We start from the raw sequence: 21843 nt of genomic DNA, 5'->3' as shown, positions 1-21843 counted from the left end.
GAGGGCTGGATCTCACATTCAGTAAAGGCCAGGCAGTCACCGGACTATTAGCAGGAGCGCTGAGTGTTTTGGGGAGCTTGTGATAATGCTGCAATACAGAGGAAGATGTGGCCAGTGGTGTCAGTTACACTAAAAATGCCAGTCTGGGACTGCAGAGCTGAAACCAAATGTTTGTGCAGGTCAAAGGTCAGATTATTGTAAGATCTTTTCATAGCTGAAGCATGCTGCACTTAATGTAGCCTTTAAGTTATGTTCACACTGCTAAATGCAACGCGTTCAAGCGACCACTTTTAATGAAAAGTTTATGTAAACAGATGTAAATGCATCTTTTGGACTTCAAAGCTCTTGCCTTCATGAATCACTACACACATTTTTAAGACCGTTTTCGGGATATGTACAAATCGCGCAGCCATTGAACGTGTGTTGAAAGTTAAATCAGTTGAACTTTGACCAATCAGGGACTCAAATTTGGTAGTGACGTATGGGAAGTGTCCTTTTTGATTCACGTGCCAACCGTTTAAAAATTGATCATGAAGTAGAAGTTAATATTTCCAAAATGTTTTGACACCAAGTCTTTCATATCTCGGAATAGAGTTGTGCAAGAAAAAGCAAGATTTGCTCTGCCTCAACATTCCTCTTCCAACTGTAGGCGACGGACACGCGCTAGTAAAAATCAGAAAATGAAAATAAAGCCCCTCCCTACTTGTACAGTGCGAACAACATGGGCTAAATGTGCACTCAGTAACCCAAGTTTAGCACATTCTTACACATAGCTTTACCTTCAGGTTGGAATCCTATTAGACGGGATTTACCACTTTACCATCAATTTGAATGACATATCATCCTAATAGGGTCTTTTATGATTCTATTATATGCAATTCTTACACGGCAGAAAAGGAGATTGTGTGTTTGTTGTTTCTAACTCTGCTTTTCTTTGCAGCAAACTGGATGCCTTCATCTATGATGCTGCAGTGTTGAATTACATGGCGGGCAGAGATGAAGGATGTAAACTGGTGACCATTGGCAGCGGGTAACATCAGCTAAAAATGTTGTCCTTTTTCTCTTCAAAGCAATATAATGTTATATAATGTTGTTAGTTTTTTATTAATCTTCAACTTTCAAAGCTAATGTAAAAGCATGAAGCTAAAATGGAAAATTAAAGACCACATTTCACATTCATGAGGTAAGTTAATTTTAGGTTTACTTGTGGTTTTCTGAAGTCTATTTACAGCATTTATGGTATTTGGTGTTTTACAAACATAAACCAAACTGTTTTGTTTTTTTTTCATCTTAAAAGGATGGCAGGCAAAAATCTACAAAGACCGTCTTATAATAAAACTATAATTGGAAAATATTCTGACAATCTTTCAAAACAGGAACTATTTGGTTCTTTTGACAGAACTGACAAAACAAAATTGAATTCTCTCTTATGCATTATGCAAGAAGTCTAATACAATCTAAAGAAGAGGAAGGAAGATATGTTTTGACATAGGCCTGATTTATGAGATCATTAGGCTCAAAATAGTTATTGACAGAGTTGCAACTGTAAGAAAATCTAAAAGCTGTCATTGATCAACAGTATCTTTAAGGTTATTAGAAAAAAAAGACATATTTCAATTGTTATTGTTAGTTGTACCTAAAAATTAAAACCCTTTGTTTTTACCCTCCTAGAATTTTAAGTTACATCTGTCATGCAATACTTTTATGTTAACTGTATCAAAAGAACAACAAACGCAGAATTATTTAAATAAGATAACAGTGGTGCATTTTATAATAAAAAACAAGGGACTATAGTGTAACAAAGTATGTTAGAAAAAAATTATTACAAAAATTAAATCAATGAACATTGTTGAAATACAAATCTAAACTGCCAGTGTTGGGGTTTTCTATACTGAATGCTTTGATGTAAAACACAAGCATATCTATATGCTATATAGCAGATGTGTACTGTATATGTTTAGATACAGTACCTTTTTATATATAAAAAAATATATTTATATTCGACAATGAAAATAAAAAAATGCTCTTGGAATGAGAAGGTGTGTCCAAACTTGTGGTCTGTACTTTATGTTATTTCTAATTTTTGTTTTTCTTTCTGTTTAATTTTACTTTCAAAGCACTAGATCTCTCCTTTTTGTAATTGTATGGAAATTAAAATAAATAAATAACAACAGCTTAGGTTCATAGAATCAATTAAATCATTTGTATTTTCTGAAGTGAAGACACAAAAAGAAAATGAAAGGCAAAACCACAAACAACCCAAATTTGGTAACAACATGACACAAGTGAAATAACTAATAAATTACATTAAATTAATGAATACCTTAGTTAGAAAGAGCGATATAGAATATACACACTTTTGCTTCCTTTGCTTTTTACATTTTTCTAACTATAATTTATTTTACTTTTAATTTGCAAAGTCGACATCATACATTCTTTTGCACTAAGTAGGCAGGATGGATGCTCATGCTTCTCCAGGAAGTATGAAATAAGCATATGGGCTAAAAAAACAAGTTAAGAACAAACAAAAAAAGAGATTAGAAAAGTTTAAAGCTTATATGTGTTTAAAATGAAAAGATATAAAGACATACCAAGAATAAAAGTTAAATTTACTACATTGCGGGAACAATAATAAAGGAAAAGGACTATTTGTTTACAAAGCAACTTGAATGAACACTGTAGTAAAATGGTAAATGGCGTATACTTGTCTAGCGCCTTTCTACCTTCCTCGAAGGCCCAAAGTGCTTTACAGTCACAGACTCATTCACACACACATTCACACACTGATGGTGGCTCCGCTGCCAAAACTTCCCACCAGAGGCAAGGTGGGCTTCAAGAACACTTCAACTCATGTCCGGGTAAGGCGGGAATCGAACCTGCAATCTTCCGATCGAGGTCGACCGTGACAGTTTTTATATATTAGGTATATTAGGTTGCTCAAAGTAAACTGTTTTAAGCTGTTTGGACAGCTAATGGAAAGGAAAGGCAAAATTATAGAAATAAAATGTTACTTGATTGTTGTGATGTACAAAAAGAAGAGAAGATTAAATGTATTAGTTAATGACAAATTATGGAGTTGTCTACAAACAGGTTTTTTTTCTGTTTTTAATACAGACATTTTGATTTCCATCGTCAGGGGTTATTGCAGTGGGTAACATTCATGTGCAATATCACCCCCAAGGCATCTGCTTGAAAGAAATGTTTAAACATAGTGACAGCATTGACAAAAAAAGCAAAGGTTAAAAAAATGTGCCCCTAAACGTTAACATATGTGTACTTTTGTGTTTGTGGACACTCTCATCTGCAGGTACATCTTTGCCACCACTGGTTATGGCATCGCTCTGCAAAAGGGTTCCTACTGGAAGCGACAGGTGGATCTGGCCATCCTTGCCATCATCGGAGATGGTAGGGTCCACATTCAGGCTGAGACTAAAACACAACCGTGCGCATACGTTTCAAACACGCATTCTCATACTTCGTTGGTGCAGAGCAACATGTGGAAATGTGTATGAGTTTCGAATAGATTTTCTGCAGAGCCACATTTATGTTTACATGCCCAGAGATTGATCTGAATGGCAATTTTTTATTTATTTATTACAGCAGCCACTAAAATTTTTACACACAATTTTCTATAGTAAAAAAAAAATGTCTTTACAACACGACCATTTTTTGTAGATTCTTATTCACTGGTATTGAGTGGTTAAGTAAAGGATGACCAGTTTTGCAGTTATGCCGAATGTAACTAATCTTGTCCAGTGTAATATGAATTTGTTTCTGGATATCAACTTCCTATTTCAGGTGTGTCTGATGCGGTGATTACCTCAACCAGGACGAGCCCATAAGGAGGTGCAATAAATGAACCACAGCAAGACTATAATTGTATCAATCTAATCCTTGAAAAAGACTAGACGAGACTAGAAAATAACTAAATAACTAAAACAAAAAGTAACTTTTTTTCTACTGTAAACAGACTTCAATGAAACTTTTAAACATTTTAAACATTTCCTTAGCAAATAGTAGTACACCACTTTATACTTATAAGTATGAGTATAGCAAGTATACTATAGGCCACTTTCGCACGGCTCATTCCCTGTTAGCTTGTCATAGATAAGATGTCTCAAGAAATTGTACACACAATTTTAAGGAAAGTGCTGGGGGCCGAATATTATGTATTTTATAAAAGGAGCCTATGGGCCATTGGAAATTTGGCTAGACTTTAGACATGCCTGGTATAGACCATGTAGGAGTAGTGTAGGAAGTATACAAAATGAATACTTCTTCAGACTAAATCAGAACATTTTAAGTTTACAACATACAAAGTAGACTGCTTTTTGCTGTCATTCAAATCAAGTGAAAAACAAAAAAGCTTTATACGTATATATATTTGTTGAATATTTAACCTCTATAGCGCTATTTGACAAAGGAATTCATCACAACAAAACCCTGAAAAAGGAAAAATGGATTAAACCAAATTCCATAGCAGCTCTTAGTCCTGCTTCTCTGCATCTTTTATAGCTGGCCTCTGAGAAATTAGAAATTGAGAAATTAGTCTCTGTTGCATTATTTTACCATTTCTTCCTGTGGTTTTGCTGTCGCACTGGTAATAGAAACTCTAATAAATGTTTGCGGTCATTATCCAGTTGTAAACCCATTTTCAAATCCTCTCCAAGGAACGCTTTATTAGTGCAGCATGTTTATGAGTTAATGGAAGATGTGTTTGCATTTTCACAAGAGTTTTTATTACCATACATTCTTTTCTTTTCAGTATGTTTCCAAGTCAATGTTGATGTAATACAATAAAATCAACTCGCTTTCATTTTTCCAAATAAAGCAAAGGCCCTTCTGTAAAAATCTCTTTATTCTTTCTAATCGTATTGAGATAAACTGATGCGTTGGACTTGCAGCTAACATATTGCTGATTTCCTCTTGCAGGTCTCTTGTCACAATAGACTCACGACCTGCCTTTTATAGGCAATGAACATCAACCACCCTCTCTTTTCTTCTGATCCTAGCGTAAATTACAAAAAACATTTGGTTTAAAATAAAAAAATATTAAAAAATAACCAGAAACAAACAACCCACAAAACGCTTAAAGAGCAATCAGATCATTTTATTTGATAGATTTTATGGATTAATCAATTAGAATGTAAACACTATGATTGCTCTTTTTTTTGTGGATGTGTCAACACAACGCAACATATGGACTAAATCAGCTGCTGGATCTAGTGGAACTGCTGGATCTAGTGGAACCAGGTTCTGACAGATTGACCACACCTGACCTAGACAATTAGCAACATATTAGGGTAGAGGTAATTGGAAAACAAGCAGGGCGGTGGATGTAGACTAGTTTTGTTGCAACCCTGGTTTTTTGGAAATAGGGGCACTCTTGAGACTGATAAATAGGAATAGATGATGGCCTTAAAAAAATCACAAAAATGCATCAGAGCACAATTTAACGTCCTATTTTTATTTGAAATTTTGATTCACTGTTTGATTTTAGCAATGTCAATGGAACTTTTTAGTCTTTTTGTAGCTGCCCTTTTCACTTGCTAGACTGTACAGAAGAAAACTTGACCTCTAACAGCAGTGAATCTTTGCAAATAGACACTGAGAGAAACAACAGACAGAAAGACTTCCCAATTCCAAAGATGAGGAGACGTGCACTGAACTCTAGCCTTTGATATATTTAGAAATGTTGCACAAGACAAATGCTTTCCAGCTACATTTAAAGATGTCTTGGCCTCCAAGACATGCGACGGAGAACCACCATGATATTTGTCTTTCTCACATAGACGCTTTAGTTATCCGGCCCTGAATGACATAGATTGGATTAGCCGCGCACCAAATGTCACAGAGGAAGCTACGGAGGGAGGGGAAACACGGGAAAGGGTATGCAGACAGACAGACGAATGGGAAAAGATAAGGGCTTTGTTGCTCTCTACCTTTCGCTTAGTAACACGTCAGAAGCAGTCCCTTTGACCTATCTGCCGACAAGGATGGGAATTTTAAGCCTGGTGGCTGGTGACATTCAGACAGCACTCTTACAAACAAAAGAAAAGAAAGACTAATACTTCTAAAAGAACGATCAAATTTATCATTTAACGCTTTGCTCTGTAATGTTAGTAGATAAAGTAATTAGGAAGAACACAACAGACTGGGAATATCATGATGAGCACATAAACAAAAGGTATCATGCTTATGACATGAGCACTTTGTGGCTTTTCAACTTTTAATGGCAGCTCATCTTATAGCTTTCATGATCAGATAAAGTTAGTGCCCAGCATGTTTGGAGTTCTTGCTTTCGTAGTTCTTGAAAATATTAGAATGAAAACCAAAGAACAGATTTAAATGAAGGTCACCTGTGGGTGTGTTTTTTTTGTTTCATTGAATGCAACACGCTTTCAAAGTAAGATGATCATTACCTGTTTTAAAAGGTTCTCTGACGTCTGACTTCTGCAGCGTTCGGCAGCTGTCACTGTCTATTACCTTTCACGTGGTTCATTTATGCTGCTTATGTCGAAGGACTTGGAGCAAGTCTGTGTTTTGCACAAATTTTTGGTGCAAAATTCATTTTAGCGTCTTTTAGTTCCCACAGTTCATACCTCTCCTTGAAAAGCCACTCATTGTTTAAGCTAAATTTCCCTGGCATTTCGGACAATCCATGTCCAGTAGGAAGCTGAAAGCGCCATGTCGCAAACCGATCTGTACCGGCTACCTGATCTGTCTGCACATGCGCAAATAATATGCTATTTCCTCTATGTGGCCAACATTGTGACAGTTAATTAACTGGATTTTTATTTACTCCTGTAACTTGTATATTTTTATACGTTTGTTGTTTCAAGATTGTAAACCTTATAATTTATTATCAAAAAATTATAACAAACAAATGTTTTAAAAAGATCAACTGCTGGTAGCATTTCCCGAGAGCTCCTTTTAACCCTTGTGCTATCTTAGATGACCCCACCCTTACATTGACGTGTTCTCCCTACCATGACAAAGGTGGATAAAGGTGGAAAGATTTCATGTAATCCATGGACACCAGTGAGGTTCACAAATCATTGAAGAAAAAAGGTTCAGCGCACTGTCTAGGGGGTCTAGATCAGTGTTTTTCAACCTTTTTTGAGCCACGGCACACTTTAACCTTGACAAAAATCCCGCGGCACACCAGCATCCAAAAAAAAAGAAAAAAGAGAAACTCATAGTCTGTATTGTCGATCTACAGCCCCTCCGCAATCTCACATGCATTTTTGTGACAATTGTGGCAGAAAAAGCTGGAAGTTGCAGCTGTTTTTTCTAAAAGATGTAATAAAAGTTAAGTTAGAATATTTAGAAACTGTTTGATGTGTGTTCGTTGTTGTTTCCAGACGTTAAGAGGAGAGACGTTGTGCGCAGAGAAGTTGTCTCTTTAACACAATGCATCATGGGAGATGTAGTGCAAAAATCCGCCAAACGCAGAAAGACAAGCGTCTCTGCGCTTCATTGTTTTGTTCACTTGTTCCACGGTCTGACACCGGATTCTATGGAAAGCTACACCACTAAAGACGAGCTTTAGCTGGTATTTTTGGGGAAACTGAGAGACTTTATGAGCTAAATCGGGACAAGGAAGTGAAGACTTTAACCACTTCTGATTGGTCAGACTGATGACATGTGATTAATCCCCCAAGAATGATTGGTGGAGACAGTTAAAGGGGCGGGACTTTTCAGAAAACGGCTTTAGTTGCAGCTAAGTCGCGGTACCGTCATTCTTATAAAAATATCTTTAATAGAATCAAATAAACACAAAGATAAAGTGTTTTATGATCTTTCATATTCCTAATTTCTCAGTGTTTTATCAGGAACTGTTTGGATGAACAAAGAGCTGATATGGAAAATATTGTTAGATCAGTTAATGAGGGCAATTTCCAACGGCACACTGGACCATCTCCCATGGCACACCAGGGTGTTGAAAAACACATGACCCAACTCCCAATGTTAAAGTGCCTAGGATCGCACAAGGGTTACACAACTGATAACTTTGTGATCTCATGAATTTATACTTTCCTCAACAACAAAAAATAAAAGAACATTGCCTAAATGCAACACTGTACAATCGTAAATTGTTGTCATCACAATGAAAATCCAAATGATCCGTGAAAAATGGCAGCCACACGGCTTGGAGTCATCATTATATGTTTGCAACAAGAAAAAAAGAGAAGTGAGCGCATGTTACTCTGAGGACATGTTCCGGGCTGCGGCAGCCGCTTTTGCTAATAATCATGTGTCTGTGTTAACTAAGTTCATAAAGTGTCTGTAAGTGGCGCTGTATCCTCAGACCTTGGGGCGTAAACTGCTATCAAACACAACAGAAGAAAAGAAAGAATTTGTAATCCATTTGTAGTCATTTTTTAATGAAATATGAGTTCTTTTCGCAGCTCACTTTCCTACCCGGAAGCAAGTCGACTCAATCTCTGAGGCACCAACTTTCAACTCATTTCATTATGTGAACCATAAGCTGGCCTCAGCAGCATGTCAGCATTTTGCCCATAAAAACAAACATCCAAACTTTTGCAAATATGGATGTGCATTTTGTTCGTATCAAATGAAATTGTTAAGTTGATCACTGCTAGCTCCGCATGTTATGTCATTCTGGTTATTGCATAATATTTTTTTATTTTAAAGCCCATGTTTTTTGTAATTTACGCTAGGAACTCATTCTGACAACAGGGATCTGTTGTAGCCACTCCTCCAGCTTGGGGGTTACTGCCCCGAGTGCTCACATTACCACAAGCACCACTGTCATCTTCACTTTCCATTCTTTTTCCTGTTTTTCTCTGAGTCCCTGGTATTAATCCTGTTTTCATGTTCCTTCTTCCTGATGTTGCCATCACATGATACTTCCACATCCACCACAATGACTTTCCTCTCTTATTTATCCGCCACTACAATGATTGGTTGGTTCGCCATTACCATCCTTTCTCTCGTTCTTTACAACTTTTGGAGCTGTTTCCCATTTTGACTTTCCAGTTCATTTTCTGCACACATGCTCCTATATAATTTTTTAGCCACTTGATTGTGGCGCTCCATGTATGCTTTCCCTGCCGGCATCTTACACCCTGCAGTTATGTGCTGGATTGTTTCAGGCGCCTCTTTACACAGCCTACACCTTGGGTCTTGTCTGGTGTGGTGGTGGACCTCAGTCTCTATCGCTCTGGCGCTCAGGGCTTGTTCCTGAGCTGCCAGGATGAGTGCTTCAGTGCTGTCCTTTAGGGCAGCCCTTTCTCGCCATTGGTAGGATTTCCTAATATCAGCCACTTTAGTTATGATTCAGTGGTACATCCCATGCAGGGGTTTGACCTCCCATGAGAATCTGTCCTTCAGCACCACATCCTCTGCTGTCCATTGCCTGAAACATTCACTGAGTCAGTTGGGGTATTGAGCTTAAGTATTCATGCATCTTGGATGTTTTATCCAGGATAGTGGCTACCCTGTCTACCCTGCTTTAGCCCAACAGTAGCTGGGACAGGCTCCGGCAGCACTGTGACTCCGAAAGGTATAAAGTGGGTTAAGATAATGGATGGAAAATAAAGTTTAAGAGTGTTTACTTGGAGCTACAGAAGGCTAACTGGTGGCTGACCGTAGCAATTGTTAAAAAGAAACAAACAAAGAAAGAAAATTCAATAAAAGAAGGAAAGTTGGGTATTCTGATCCTACTGACATTTATTTATTTATTTAATCTGATCACTTTTACAACAGCAACAGCCGGCTGCCAGTTAGCCTTCCTTAACTCTGAGTTAACTTAGCTATTTTTGTTTTGTTATCCTCGTAAAATCAACCAATCCTGACAAACATGGACCATTTTTCTACTAATGAGTAGGGTGGCATTTCTTCTACCTCTCTCTGGACTGCTTTCCACCACTTTCTGGGTGGATGGATCGATCCGCTGGTGCATTGTTAACACAAACAGTTGCTGGCGCCTGGCACTGACAAAATATGGCCGGATATCACTGTAATACTGAAAGTTGCATTCAATTTTTAATTTTGATCTGATCAGAACTGGATTACGAAAACTAATTAAAGGTATAAAGTTAATGTAGTCAGTAGGGGTGGGATTATATAGGTTTGCTTCTTCCCACTCCTTTTCAAGCAATAAATCAAGCTCTACATGACTTTTGTTAATGATCACTATATTTATTTAAGAAAATGTGACTTGTTTTTTTTTTTTTTTGTCTTTACATTTCATCATTTCCGTGATGAGTTTGTTAAATCTGTGGGATTTCTTCGATTGTATTGACTACAACTAATGCTTGAAATCAATCAAATCAATCAAGGTGAAGTATTTATATGTAGTAGCCATGTAGCATGAAATACTTTTTCTTTTAAAGTTTTAGTTTTTACCCTTTCAAGAGTGTGAAAACAAGCCAAACATGTTCTTTGATATTGGTATACCCAACAAATGCAGTCCATTGAACAGTCATACTATGACAACACATTGAATACAGCTATTTTGTAAGGGCATAAACATTTCTTTAGTGTACATTCTTTAAGTATCATTCAGTGCTGAATCTAAGTTTGTCTGCTATTTTTTTTCAGGTGAAATGGAGGAACTAGAAGCACAGTGGCTCACTGGAATTTGCCACAATGAAAAAAATGAGGTGATGTCAAGTCAGCTGGACGTTGACAACATGGCGGGGGTTTTTTACATGCTGGCTACAGCCATGGGACTGTCCCTGATCACCTTTATCTCTGAGCATCTCTTTTACTGGAGGCTTAGATACTGCTTCACCGGAGTCTGTTCTGGAAAACCAGGTCTTCTTTTCTCCATTAGTAGGGTAAGATCTAGTTTTTCTTTTTGGTATTAATATATAATTATAAGTATTTGAGTTATTATTATTTTTTTTTTAATTAACATCTAGACAAAAGCAGTACATGACCTACAGACTGCATAAGGTTCATCCTCAAAGAGCCACAAGGGATCCAACGCAATAAACAATTAAGCATGTAAAGATGTAAGGAAGAAGCAGTTGGGTTGTAAGCCTTGGGAGACTCCTGTGGGTTAGCAGTGGTCATGATCAAAGTTCTAAGGTGCATTGAAGCACTGCAGCTAAGCTATTGGCTACTTCAGCTCCACTGAAGTCAGACAGGGCCGTCTCAGTTCAATTTTCGATTAGCAGTAGCAGAAGAAAGCATTGGAGTTTGTGCATAGAGCTTCTGCCATAGACTCAAGAAAAAGTGGGGCGTATAGGCAGGAGAAGGGTGGCATTAAAAGGCTGCCTTGGACATTGCAGCGTGTTTTGGGTGAAACCACAGTGGCCCACACTTAACCAATTTATTCTCCAATTCTGCTAAAAGGTCAGCTGTCTATTCTTTTTGGAAGAACAGAATACATGGACATGAAGGCATAAAAGCACTGACTGTATACTGAAAAAAATGTTTTTAAAGAAAAGATTGAGGTCTTAGAGAAAATGTTAGAATGCACAATTCCAAGGTATAGAAGCCGAAAACGGCTGACCCTACTTGTGATTTCTTTTTTGTGTGTTTTCTCATGATAACAACTTCTATCTCGTAATCAGGAGAAAAATAGTTTTTATCGCATGATAAAAAACCAAGTCCCGCATGATACGCAGTCCTTCCAGCATCTCTTGCATCATTCTATAACCATGTAGACTGGCTGATCCCCTCATCTGGTCACTGATGAAATTGACAACAACCGAAGATCACTCAACTACAGCCGCCTGCAGAGCTGTGGCCACACCAACCTTCTCCTTCAAATGATGATGAGTGATTTGAATGTTGTTTATGACCAACAACATCAGTACAATCTCCGGCTGAGTTGAAGTGTGTTTACTCCAAACATGATTTGCGCATCAAGGTGTTAAGCTTCGATGTTAAGTCAGTGACTAAATTGACTTCTCTACTTCCCAGGTCATTATTGTAAATAAAAACAATGTTCTTACCTGGTTAAATAAAGGTAAAGAAAATTAAAGAAGTAAAGGAAAAAACGTTTCTTTTGCTGCTATTGAGAGTTGTTAGTGTGAGCTATACGGCTTTTGTTACAGCCTGCAGTAACCACAAAAACAAAAGAACTTCAAATAGATTATGTCTCGGCGTCACAGGCCGGGAAAGGGAGAGACACACAGCATATAATCTGTTCGTCTTGTATTTTGACAATTACATAATAGTTCCTGGTATTGTTATTGCATAAAATACTTTTTGAGTTTACAATAGTGGCAGCCTGATGAATTAATGTGCTATTTTTTCCTTTTTTTTTTTTTTTGCATTCCTTTACTTTTAAAATCCGATTTTTTAATCCTAAACTGCAAGATGGTGTCAATAATAATAATATATATTCATCTAAATTGCTCAAACATGAAAGTAAATGCAACTTCTACTTATTTTCTTTTGTTTTAGAATGCCTTCAATGTGTTAATTAATGGGGTTTCTCTATGGCCTATTCCCTTACTTGCCAAAAATAATTTTGACATAAACCTACAGATGAAAATAAGAAAATAACCACAATGATTGTCTCGTTGTTTTTCCTTTTTCTCATTTTTTTTGTTTGTGTTCATTCATATGTCTTGTATAGGGGATATGGAGCTGCATCCATGGAGTCCATATTGACATGAAGAAAAAGACAGACCTTGACTTCAGCCCTCAGGACAAAATGCTCAAGCTCATTAAGTCTGCCAAACAGATGACCAACATGTCTAATCTAGGTGGGTCCCGCATGAACTCACCCAAACGTGAATTCATGCACTCAGCTGGCCCCATGATCATGGACATGATGGCAGAGAAGGGCAACTTCATCTATGCTGATAACCGCAGCTATGCCCCTAAAGACATGATCTATGGGGATAGCGGTGACTTGCAGTCTTATTTCGCCAATCGACACAAGGACCACCTTAACAACTACATTTTCCAGGGTGGCCAACATCCTCTCACCCTGAACGATGCCAATCCAAATACAGTGGAAGTAGCGGTGAGTGCGGACGCAGTGCAGACAAACGCCAAGCCAACACGTACACTGTGGAAGAAGTCTGTGGATACGCTTCGTTCTGTCCCACCAGGGCCCGCCCCGATGCCTGACATGCTCATGCCAGACCCGCGAATATCAATGAAGACACAGCGCTACCTTCCTGAGGACACAGCCCACTCGGACATCTCTGACTGCTCCAGCAGGGCCGCCTCCTACAAGGACCCAGAAAACAACAAGCACCTGAAACCCAAGGACAACTTAAAAAAAAGATCGGTGACGTCAAAATACCCAAGGGACTGCAGTGAGGTAGAGCTGTCCTACTTAAAAACTAAGCAGGTCAGCAGCGGAACCAACCAAAGTGGGAGAGGAGGAGGAGGAGAGAAAATCTACACCGTTGACTCTGATCGAGAGCTGAGCCTCCATTCTGACCCCGTTCACTACCGAGAGAGTCACGGTCTTCCTGCAGATGACATGGATTATCCGGAAATTTACTCCGACCACAGTGACAACTACAGAAAGTGTGAGCAGCCCATCATTCATCTAAACTCCTCGCCTTTACATCATGCAGACACAGATCTCATGCCGGACTCAACTTACTCTAAACACTACAGCCTGAAAGAGAAAAACCTTTCCTTATCCCCCCATGAAACCATTGATCGATACAAACAGACACACTGCCGCTCATGTTTGTCCAAAGTATCTTCTAGCTATCAGCAGGGAGGTCCTTATGTCTCTGCCGGATCTTCGTCAGCCTCTGGCACCCGCTCACCCTATAACCGCTGCGAGGCATGTCTTCATACAGCCAATCTGTATGACATCAGTGAGGATCAGCTCCTTGCAGACCCTTTGGTTAGTCCAACCATGCACCATCGAGAGCAGCAGCAGCCAGACGATATGTTTGGCCTCTACTGGCCACAAACAGACGGACCTCACGTCCAAAAGCGGAATCGTTTGAGGCTAAGTCGTCAGCATTCTTTTGACAATATTATGCTTGAAAAGCCAAAGGACGTGGATCTGGGCCGACCAGCACGCAGCGTCAGCCTTAAGGAGAAGGACCGCTTCTTGGAATCTACATCTGATTCGCAATACGCAAACCTTTTTGGCATGCGTCCCTACTCCGGCAGACTGTTCGGCACTGGGTCTAAATCTATGCTCTTCAACCACAACCTAGAAGAAAGCAAGAGGAGCAAGTCCCTGTACCCGGTCCACGCTTCGGACAACCCGTTCCTCAGCCATTCGCTGAGGGATGATAGCAGCAGCAGACTGGTACACGGACGAAGCTCCTCTGATATTTACAAACAGCTGGCTGTGGGTTCCCCTGGTGGAGCATTAGGAGCAGCCCCCATCAAAACGCGCAACGATGCGAACAATCTTCGCTCTTCAGTTAAGTCCACCTCCTCATACTGCTCAAGGGACGGGCGAATAGCTAATGACATGTACAATAAAGAGCATGTGATGCCTTACTCAGCCAACAAGACAAGTGCATACCCAGCCTCACGTGGCGTCCTAAACTCAGCCCAGTTCAGCAATAGACGGGTGTATAAGAAAATTCCCAGTCTGGAGTCAGATGTTTAGTTAAAATATGAAAAAAAATGTTTTCTCTCCTTCCTACTCCTCTATGGGTTTGTATTATAATTTATCAACCATGTTGTCCACTAAGGGATGCCATAGCTAAACTACATATTTCTTTCCCTGGAAATATGTAAGTAGCTAAACTAGATGTTTCTTCTCTTGGACATTGTATTCAACTGGAACTTAAGCCCACTTGGGTCTGATGGTATTACTACTTCTATCTTTCCAGAAAATAACATCATCTTTGCTTATTCTTTCCAATGTACTACCAAGCACGCCACTTGGCCAACACACTACCATTTGACAACCTGGTGTAAAACGATGGATGGGCATTGATAACTGGGTTTCACCAAACAGGAAGAAGAATCAATAAGTTTGAAGAATAAAGGCATTTACAAGAATGCTGTTGAAGACAGGACAGGAAAGATGAGAGAAATCCTTTTATCACACGCCCCTTTCTTCCCTTTCTTTATTCACTGCAACTGCTGAGATCAGGGTTCAGCAGTTCAGGTGGAAAAATGTTTTTCACAACACCAGATTGGTAGGCTTCTCATGAAGTCGGTGTTACGGTTGGCTTCTTTAATCTGCTTGTTACCAAGCAACATCTTTACACCTGTTGATGAAAGACTGATGGGAGAAGAAAAGTATAAATGACAGAGTGGATCAACCATTTGCTTTTGGCAGGGATGTGAAGTCAACCAGGGCTTTTTTTAGTGATGTGCGATATGTAACGAAAAACATCGATGATAAGATGAAAAATGCACGTTCTTTAAATGAGTAATGTTTACAGGTTTCAGACAAATGACTCCTAGAAAGCAGAGAAACTTGAGACCATCGACAGGCATTTCATTTGCGCTGCACATAGAAAAATGATTGCAAAGTACTGCTTTTTTTATTCTACTGAGCTATAAGATTTATAAGGGATTCTGACTTCCGAATTCCAATATGTAAGATTTTAGTGTTTGCTTATTTGGTAGCAGAATAGCTATTAGTTTTGAACTCCCCCTTCCACTCTTCCTTTCACATTTACATTTGAAAAAAGGTTGGTTATGAAAAAATACCATACAAAAACTTTTTTTTTTGCATGTTTTTTTTTCAATGTCAAAGAAGAGAAATACAAACAAATACCACCATAGATACATATAAAATTGACATGATGACAATGGAGGAGGGGAGAGCAAAGCTGAGATTAGATAAAAAGTGTGCACTGATTTTTATTTGACTTCAGCCCCCATTTGACTGAGAAACAGGGTATTAAAGTATACAAATGTTAACCTTTTTCTTTCTTTTTTCACATGACGATGGTCTAACAATTGTTGACTAGACTGGTGTAACTTTTTTGGGGGAAATATGGGTAAAATTTGATTATATTTAAAACTCTAATGTACTGTTTTCCAACTCAATCTCATGAGAGGTTGTATGACAGCTATGCTGGTTCACAGCCCATGCTGTCATAATGTGATCAAACTTAATACAAAACAAATAATTCTGATTTTTCAGAATAAGACTATAAGCATCATATTGCACCACTGCTACTTATCTGAGTTGCAATCATTTAAATATGGTAAATTTTTGTATGGTATGATTCAGGGACAGTTTAATTTGAAACCATCTCAAGTCCACATGCTCAAAATGTTTGGTGGGTTATTTATTGTTATTATGCTTTCTAGCAATAAATCTTGCTCTCATGGAAAGGCTGTTTAATACCCTGTCAAATAATGCCACATTTGTAAGGTATATGCGTACAGTTGCCCCTGTAAATCAGTAGAAGACAACCTGCAATGCATAAATCTTGACAGGGTAAAGAAACTTGGGATGATCATCTTCACAGCCTGTCTCTGATACCCCCTGTTGGATGGAACCTTATTTTCAATTTGTAAATGATACAGGGTTTGCATGGTGGAACTGTGGTTAAGCACGTTTGCCTCACAGTGAGAAGGCCCTGGTTCGAATCCCAGCAGGGGAGTTCTGTGTGGAGTTTGCACATTCTCTCTTTTCATGTGTAGGTTTTCTCTGGGCCCTTCCAAAAACTATTTGGTATCAGTCCAAATACTGCTACCGAATGCTTTGTAGGTTAATTGGTTACTCTAAAGTGTCCCTGTGTGTGAGTGTGTGGAAGTGATTGTGTGCCCTGTGACAGACTGGCGACCTGTCCAAGGTGTACCCCACCTTTGCCCAACAGTAACAGTAATAGGTCTACCTCCGCCCAACCTTCGCTTTGGGTTTGCTGGGGTCACGGCAGCCCAGTGACCTAGAAAGGGATACAGATGGTTAAGAATGGGATGGATGGATGGATGGATGCTGGGGGTAACTCCAAACAATGCAGCAACTTGGTGATGTGAAGCATCAGATTGACTTTGCACAATCCCAGCAGTCCCAAAGGGCCTTTTCTAGATCATTTAAACATGGAATGTCAATTATTGAGACAAACCCTTACTGACTGCGTTCATGTTTGCATTGAAGCTAAAAATAGGACATATTCCAAAGCAATAATAAAAAAAAATAGATTTAATGCATTTTTCATGGATGCAAGCTGCTGCTGCTCATCCCACAAATGTATGTTCCTTACAAATGTGGCACCATTTAGAAGGGAAACAAACGTGTTTACAAACAGTACAAGATTTACTTCTAGGCAGCGAAAACAGGCTCCATTTATATAAGTGTTGGACAACAGGTTTGCACACAGAATGTCCTTTTCTGACACGTCTCTCCTTTCAGAAATCATAAGTCTTGCAAAACATTTAGAATAGCAAGCCTAAATACTTTGAGTACATATCATTGCAAACTTGTGTGAGACATCTAAACTCATAGTTTTTTCAACTACAACACTATGTGTATACCCGATACAAAAAAAGGATGAGAAAAATGTATTTGACCCATAGTCCCATTGACTATGATCGGCATTAAGCTTGTGAAGTCCCACTAAAAATGCTTCTTGGCCCACTACTGAGATCTTGTTCCAGTCACTAAGACACTAGAGCTTTAAGCTTTTGTAACCCATACTAAAGTAAAAGAATGTAGGCAACGCTGTGCCGTTTGAAAACAAAGTTTCTCAATCGAATCCTGTACTAGTCAATCTGGATAAACTTGGATTATGTTTCACAAAATGCGTAAAAGCACCTTGTGCTTTTGCAACTTTCTTGGCTATCATAATACGTAAAAAGCATTTAACAACGGGGATTCCACAAAAGACACACTCCATCTGTTTTTTTTATTGAGTTTGTTTTAGACACAGGAAACACTTTAAGAGTTAATCACAACTTCCATTATAGGTGGTTGTCTGTGGGCGAAAAATGGCCAAACTTGCACAGGGCACACAATTGGACTCTTACCAAATTTTACGATTGCAGATTATTTCATTTTGCAAGTGACAGGTTTTAGCGAACACTTTTATAACATTTTACCCCGTGTAAGGGTAATATAGATGAGACGTAGGTGTGTTGTACAGATTTTTCAATTTTTTTGACACAAGCCCTGCAGACTGCGCAAGGAACCTGTTAAGTCCTATTCCCAGTACGTAGTACGTACTGTACGCACTCTGTGCATGCAGCCTGACTGTTAGAAATTAGGAAATTCGACAATCAGAGTGCTGTTTGCGTGTCATACAGGTACTTATGTATCATGTGCGCACCCAGTACTCTCCCATGCGTGGGCTCCTAAGGGGAACCGGAAGACAGCATCACCTACACTTCATAAGTGTGTGTAACTTACATTAGCCTTATGAATACTTCCCTATACAGGTACGACGCGCACCACATTCGTCTGTTCCATTTTCATGACACCACGTGAGGTGGTTGCACAGCAGCTGGACAGCACTTGGTTAAATGTAGGACTGGCACACGGCATACCAGGGTTTGCTTCCCCCGGGCACAATGAGCTTCATCCGATGTAGATCCTTGGGCAAGACCCTTCACACTACTGCCTAACTGTGTACCCACAGGGCCCAAGTCTGAATCTCCCTGTGTCTGTCCCCAGCCCGGGTAAAATACAGCGTTGTGTCAGGAAGGCGAAACAGGGTAGCTATCTGGCGTAAAACTCTCTGCCAAACCAACTGTGCGAAACAGTGAAAGCTGATCATCATCGTCTTTGACGTGGACATATAAGCCTCAAGGGAACTGCAAGACACACCTGGCTCCCCTTAAGGTGTGGCCACAGCCCAAAAACCAGTAGCACCCATATGGGGGTGGATGTGACCAAGGCTTTAGTAAGTCAGCACACAGCCAGGTTCCAGTTGCACAATTTTTAGGTATAAAGTTTAAAGTTAAAAACTTTAGAAATTGTTCAAAACATTTCACAGGCTTACTTTTCCATATAAAACTTGCTACCATCCCATTTGGATGCATTTTGGGCATATGGACAAACATAGTTGTTACTTTTTTTTTTTCTAAGACTGGGTATAGGTATCTTGTTCAGTCCAATCAGCCAGGCTCATGAATAGCTATCCGAGACAGGTGGCTCCTGGACCTTGCAGCATTGTTTTAGTGGGATAACAAGCCAACTAAAATCCAGATTAAACAGCTGTGTTCCTTGTTCATCATGTATAAACCATTTGTAAGAAATATTTGCTTTGTTAAAGTGGTGCAAAATGATTTATTTATTTTTTGGTTGATTTATTCACATTGTTGTTCTTCTTGACTGCACTTAAAAACATTGCACATGCAAACACCTCCATCTCCACTTGTGCCAACATAATGCTAATTTTTGTAGCATAGAGCTGTACACTTAAAAAAATAAGAGCATGAAACCATCTTGGGTCTGCCGATTGGACTGGCAAAACCACATTTTTATCAGATAAAATACCTCAGGATGATTTTGCATGGAGGCAGAAGTAACAAAACGTGTGTGCCAAATGTTTTTAATAAAAAATGACACTTTTATTTTGTTGTTTTTAGAGACTAAAGCAAAATCGAGCTTTTCTCCCCGAAATGTTTACCAATCCGAAGTCTTCCAGTTCTGCTTCAAACCCATGAAGTCAAAGAAGGTTATAAGCAGGAGGAAAGGAAGGGATGGTGCTTAGATGTTTTTCTCTGCGAGAGAAACATCTCGCACACACTCTCGCGGAGTGCGTTTTATGTGGAACGGCTTTACTTCATCATTATAGAGTCAATTGAACATCAAAAATTAGAAAAAGCCACCATTGAACAGAACACTGCAATAGGTGCCTCTCTTTTTCTTCATGGTTTTAATGGCGATCCCCTGCTGAAGCCACTCTGTTCCAATTCATTCTCCATGTTCAAAATTTTTTAATGATAATCATACCACTATTTTGTACTTTTGGGACTTTCAGAAAAAAAACAAATTTCCCCCCAAATTTTGCATCTTTTTTTGCTTATTTATTGTCATAATGTCAAATTTTACAAACTGCTTGCATTCAATTCAACAATATGCACATGTAAAAAATAAGAATAATTATATATATATATATATATATATATATATATATATATATATATATATATATATATATATATATATATATATATATATATATATGGCGCCATTGCATTTCCATCATGCCAATGTGTATAGTATGTTCCACCTTTACAGAATTGTCATGTAAACTACAGGTGTTTTTTATTCGAACACTCCCAGACCTTGTGATGACACCTTTTTTTAATATTATTATTTTAAAAAAGTATTTTAAATACATTCAATGATATATTATTGAACTATGAGGTGATGGCATGCAACCCCAGATGTAACAGTTTTTCAGTTTCTCTTTGTTTGTTTGTTTTGATTATGATATGATCACTAATGCTTTGTAACCAGGTGTGAGTATATACATATCTGAGAGAACAACAAAAAGAAAAACAATTTTTTTGTTTTGTTTTGTTTTTTATAACACAATGAAGATGCTGCTGCTTTTTTTGGAGGGAAGAAGGCGAGTTTCTGACCAATGCTTCCTCGCTGGGTAACTTTTCTGCTCAGTGGAGGGCAGGTTAGTGGTGGTGGTGGAGGTGGGTGGGTCCAACATCCTTGCTCTTCCTCCAAGTGACGGATGAAAATAACTATCACCAGCTCTGCTTCCCTCCCTGCGTGTAGTCAGGACTTCAAGCATACAGAAGACAACAAAAAGAAAACCCTCTACTCTGAGTCCCTCCAAAGATACAACTTATTATTATTGTTTGCTGTAACAATAGAGCTTTTTAGAAAAAAAATACTGAAAAGAAAAAACAGAAAAGAAAAAAAAATGTTTCTTCAGAGACTTTTAAGTAACTATTTTGAATATATTTAGAAATTACACCTGTAAACATCGCTTGTAAATTCATACTGGAATACATCATCATGGAGAATTATAAAGAGTAAAAATAATATTTTTTGTGTGAATTTCACAAGAGCTCTTCTGTACAGTGGCACTGTTTATCTCTCTCTTTTTCTTTCTATCGTTCTCTTGCTCTCTCTCTCTCTCTCTCTCTGTAAAGCGACTAGAATAAAATTTCACCATTCACAAGACTGGCTGTCCTGTTCAAATCTACAGGTTGTTTTCTCACTTTGCTTAAAAGAAATTGCTTTTGTCAGTGCATTAGTGCAAACTTTTTTTTATTGTCTTTTCAACATATTTTCAGCAAACACAGCTCAGCACAACACTGATCCTAAGTTACAGTAGTTCTTGTCCAATCCAAAACAAAATTCTTGCTTACAATGTTTTTTTAAAGATACCAACTTGGAAGATAAAGAAAATAAATAAGTAAATAAAAATCCTTAAAAATGTGAGTAAATAATTACACTGTTTATTGAGAATGGTAAAGCAGATGCAAGGGGTCCATATTTTAATCAATCATTCCTTTTGTAAAGTGGAGCAGACAGGTCAAGTATTTCAGAGTTAAAAGGGTCAAAGACAAGTTTATGCTAGTTTGCTTTGGAAGGTTTCTCACTGATCCATGACAGGAAAATGTTCTTATGTAAGGAATATTTCATCGTTACACCCCTACTAAACACTGAGTGAGTGTAATCCTTGTGCTATGCTAGGCACTTTAACGTTGGGAGTTGGGTCATCTAGACCCACTAGACAGTGCTCTGACCCTTTTTTCTTCAATGATTTGTGATCTTCACTAGTGTTCATGGATTACATTAAATCTTTCCACCTTTATCCACCTTTGTCATGGTAGGGAGAACACATCAATGTAAGGGTGGGGTCATCTAAGACAGCACAAAGGTTAAATATGTCACTACTAGGATTAGACATACAAAAAAGTACAGAAGCAGCACATTTGGTTTCTCTGAAAAACCAGGAAAAACTCTTATCGGAGGATCACAGGTTTGGTCCCCACCTTCCTTGTCCATTTGCTAAAGTTTCTTTGGGTAAAACACTGAACCTC

General features: G+C 38.5%; 1 protein-coding gene across 1 annotated transcript in view; it reads left to right on the top strand.

The window, feature by feature from the left end:
• Positions 1-20977, top strand: part of grin2aa (glutamate receptor, ionotropic, N-methyl D-aspartate 2A, a) — a 197798-nt gene extending 176821 nt beyond the window's left edge. Inside the window, exons 12-15 of the mRNA XM_004071747.5 lie at positions 941-1030; positions 3308-3405; positions 10570-10808; positions 12563-20977. Coding sequence (XP_004071795.2) covers positions 941-1030; positions 3308-3405; positions 10570-10808; positions 12563-14527 — 2392 coding nt within the window. The 3' untranslated portion in view covers positions 14528-20977. The remainder of the gene's footprint in view (positions 1-940; positions 1031-3307; positions 3406-10569; positions 10809-12562) is intronic.
• The last annotated feature ends 866 nt before the right edge of the window (positions 20978-21843 follow it).

Source organism: Oryzias latipes, chromosome 8 (assembly GCF_053564925.1).
Source record: "Oryzias latipes strain Hd-rR chromosome 8, Olatipes_Hd-rR_3.1".
In the NCBI taxonomy this organism is placed as follows: domain Eukaryota; kingdom Metazoa; phylum Chordata; class Actinopteri; order Beloniformes; family Adrianichthyidae; genus Oryzias; species Oryzias latipes.
This window is presented reverse-complemented; position numbering and strand designations above follow the sequence as displayed.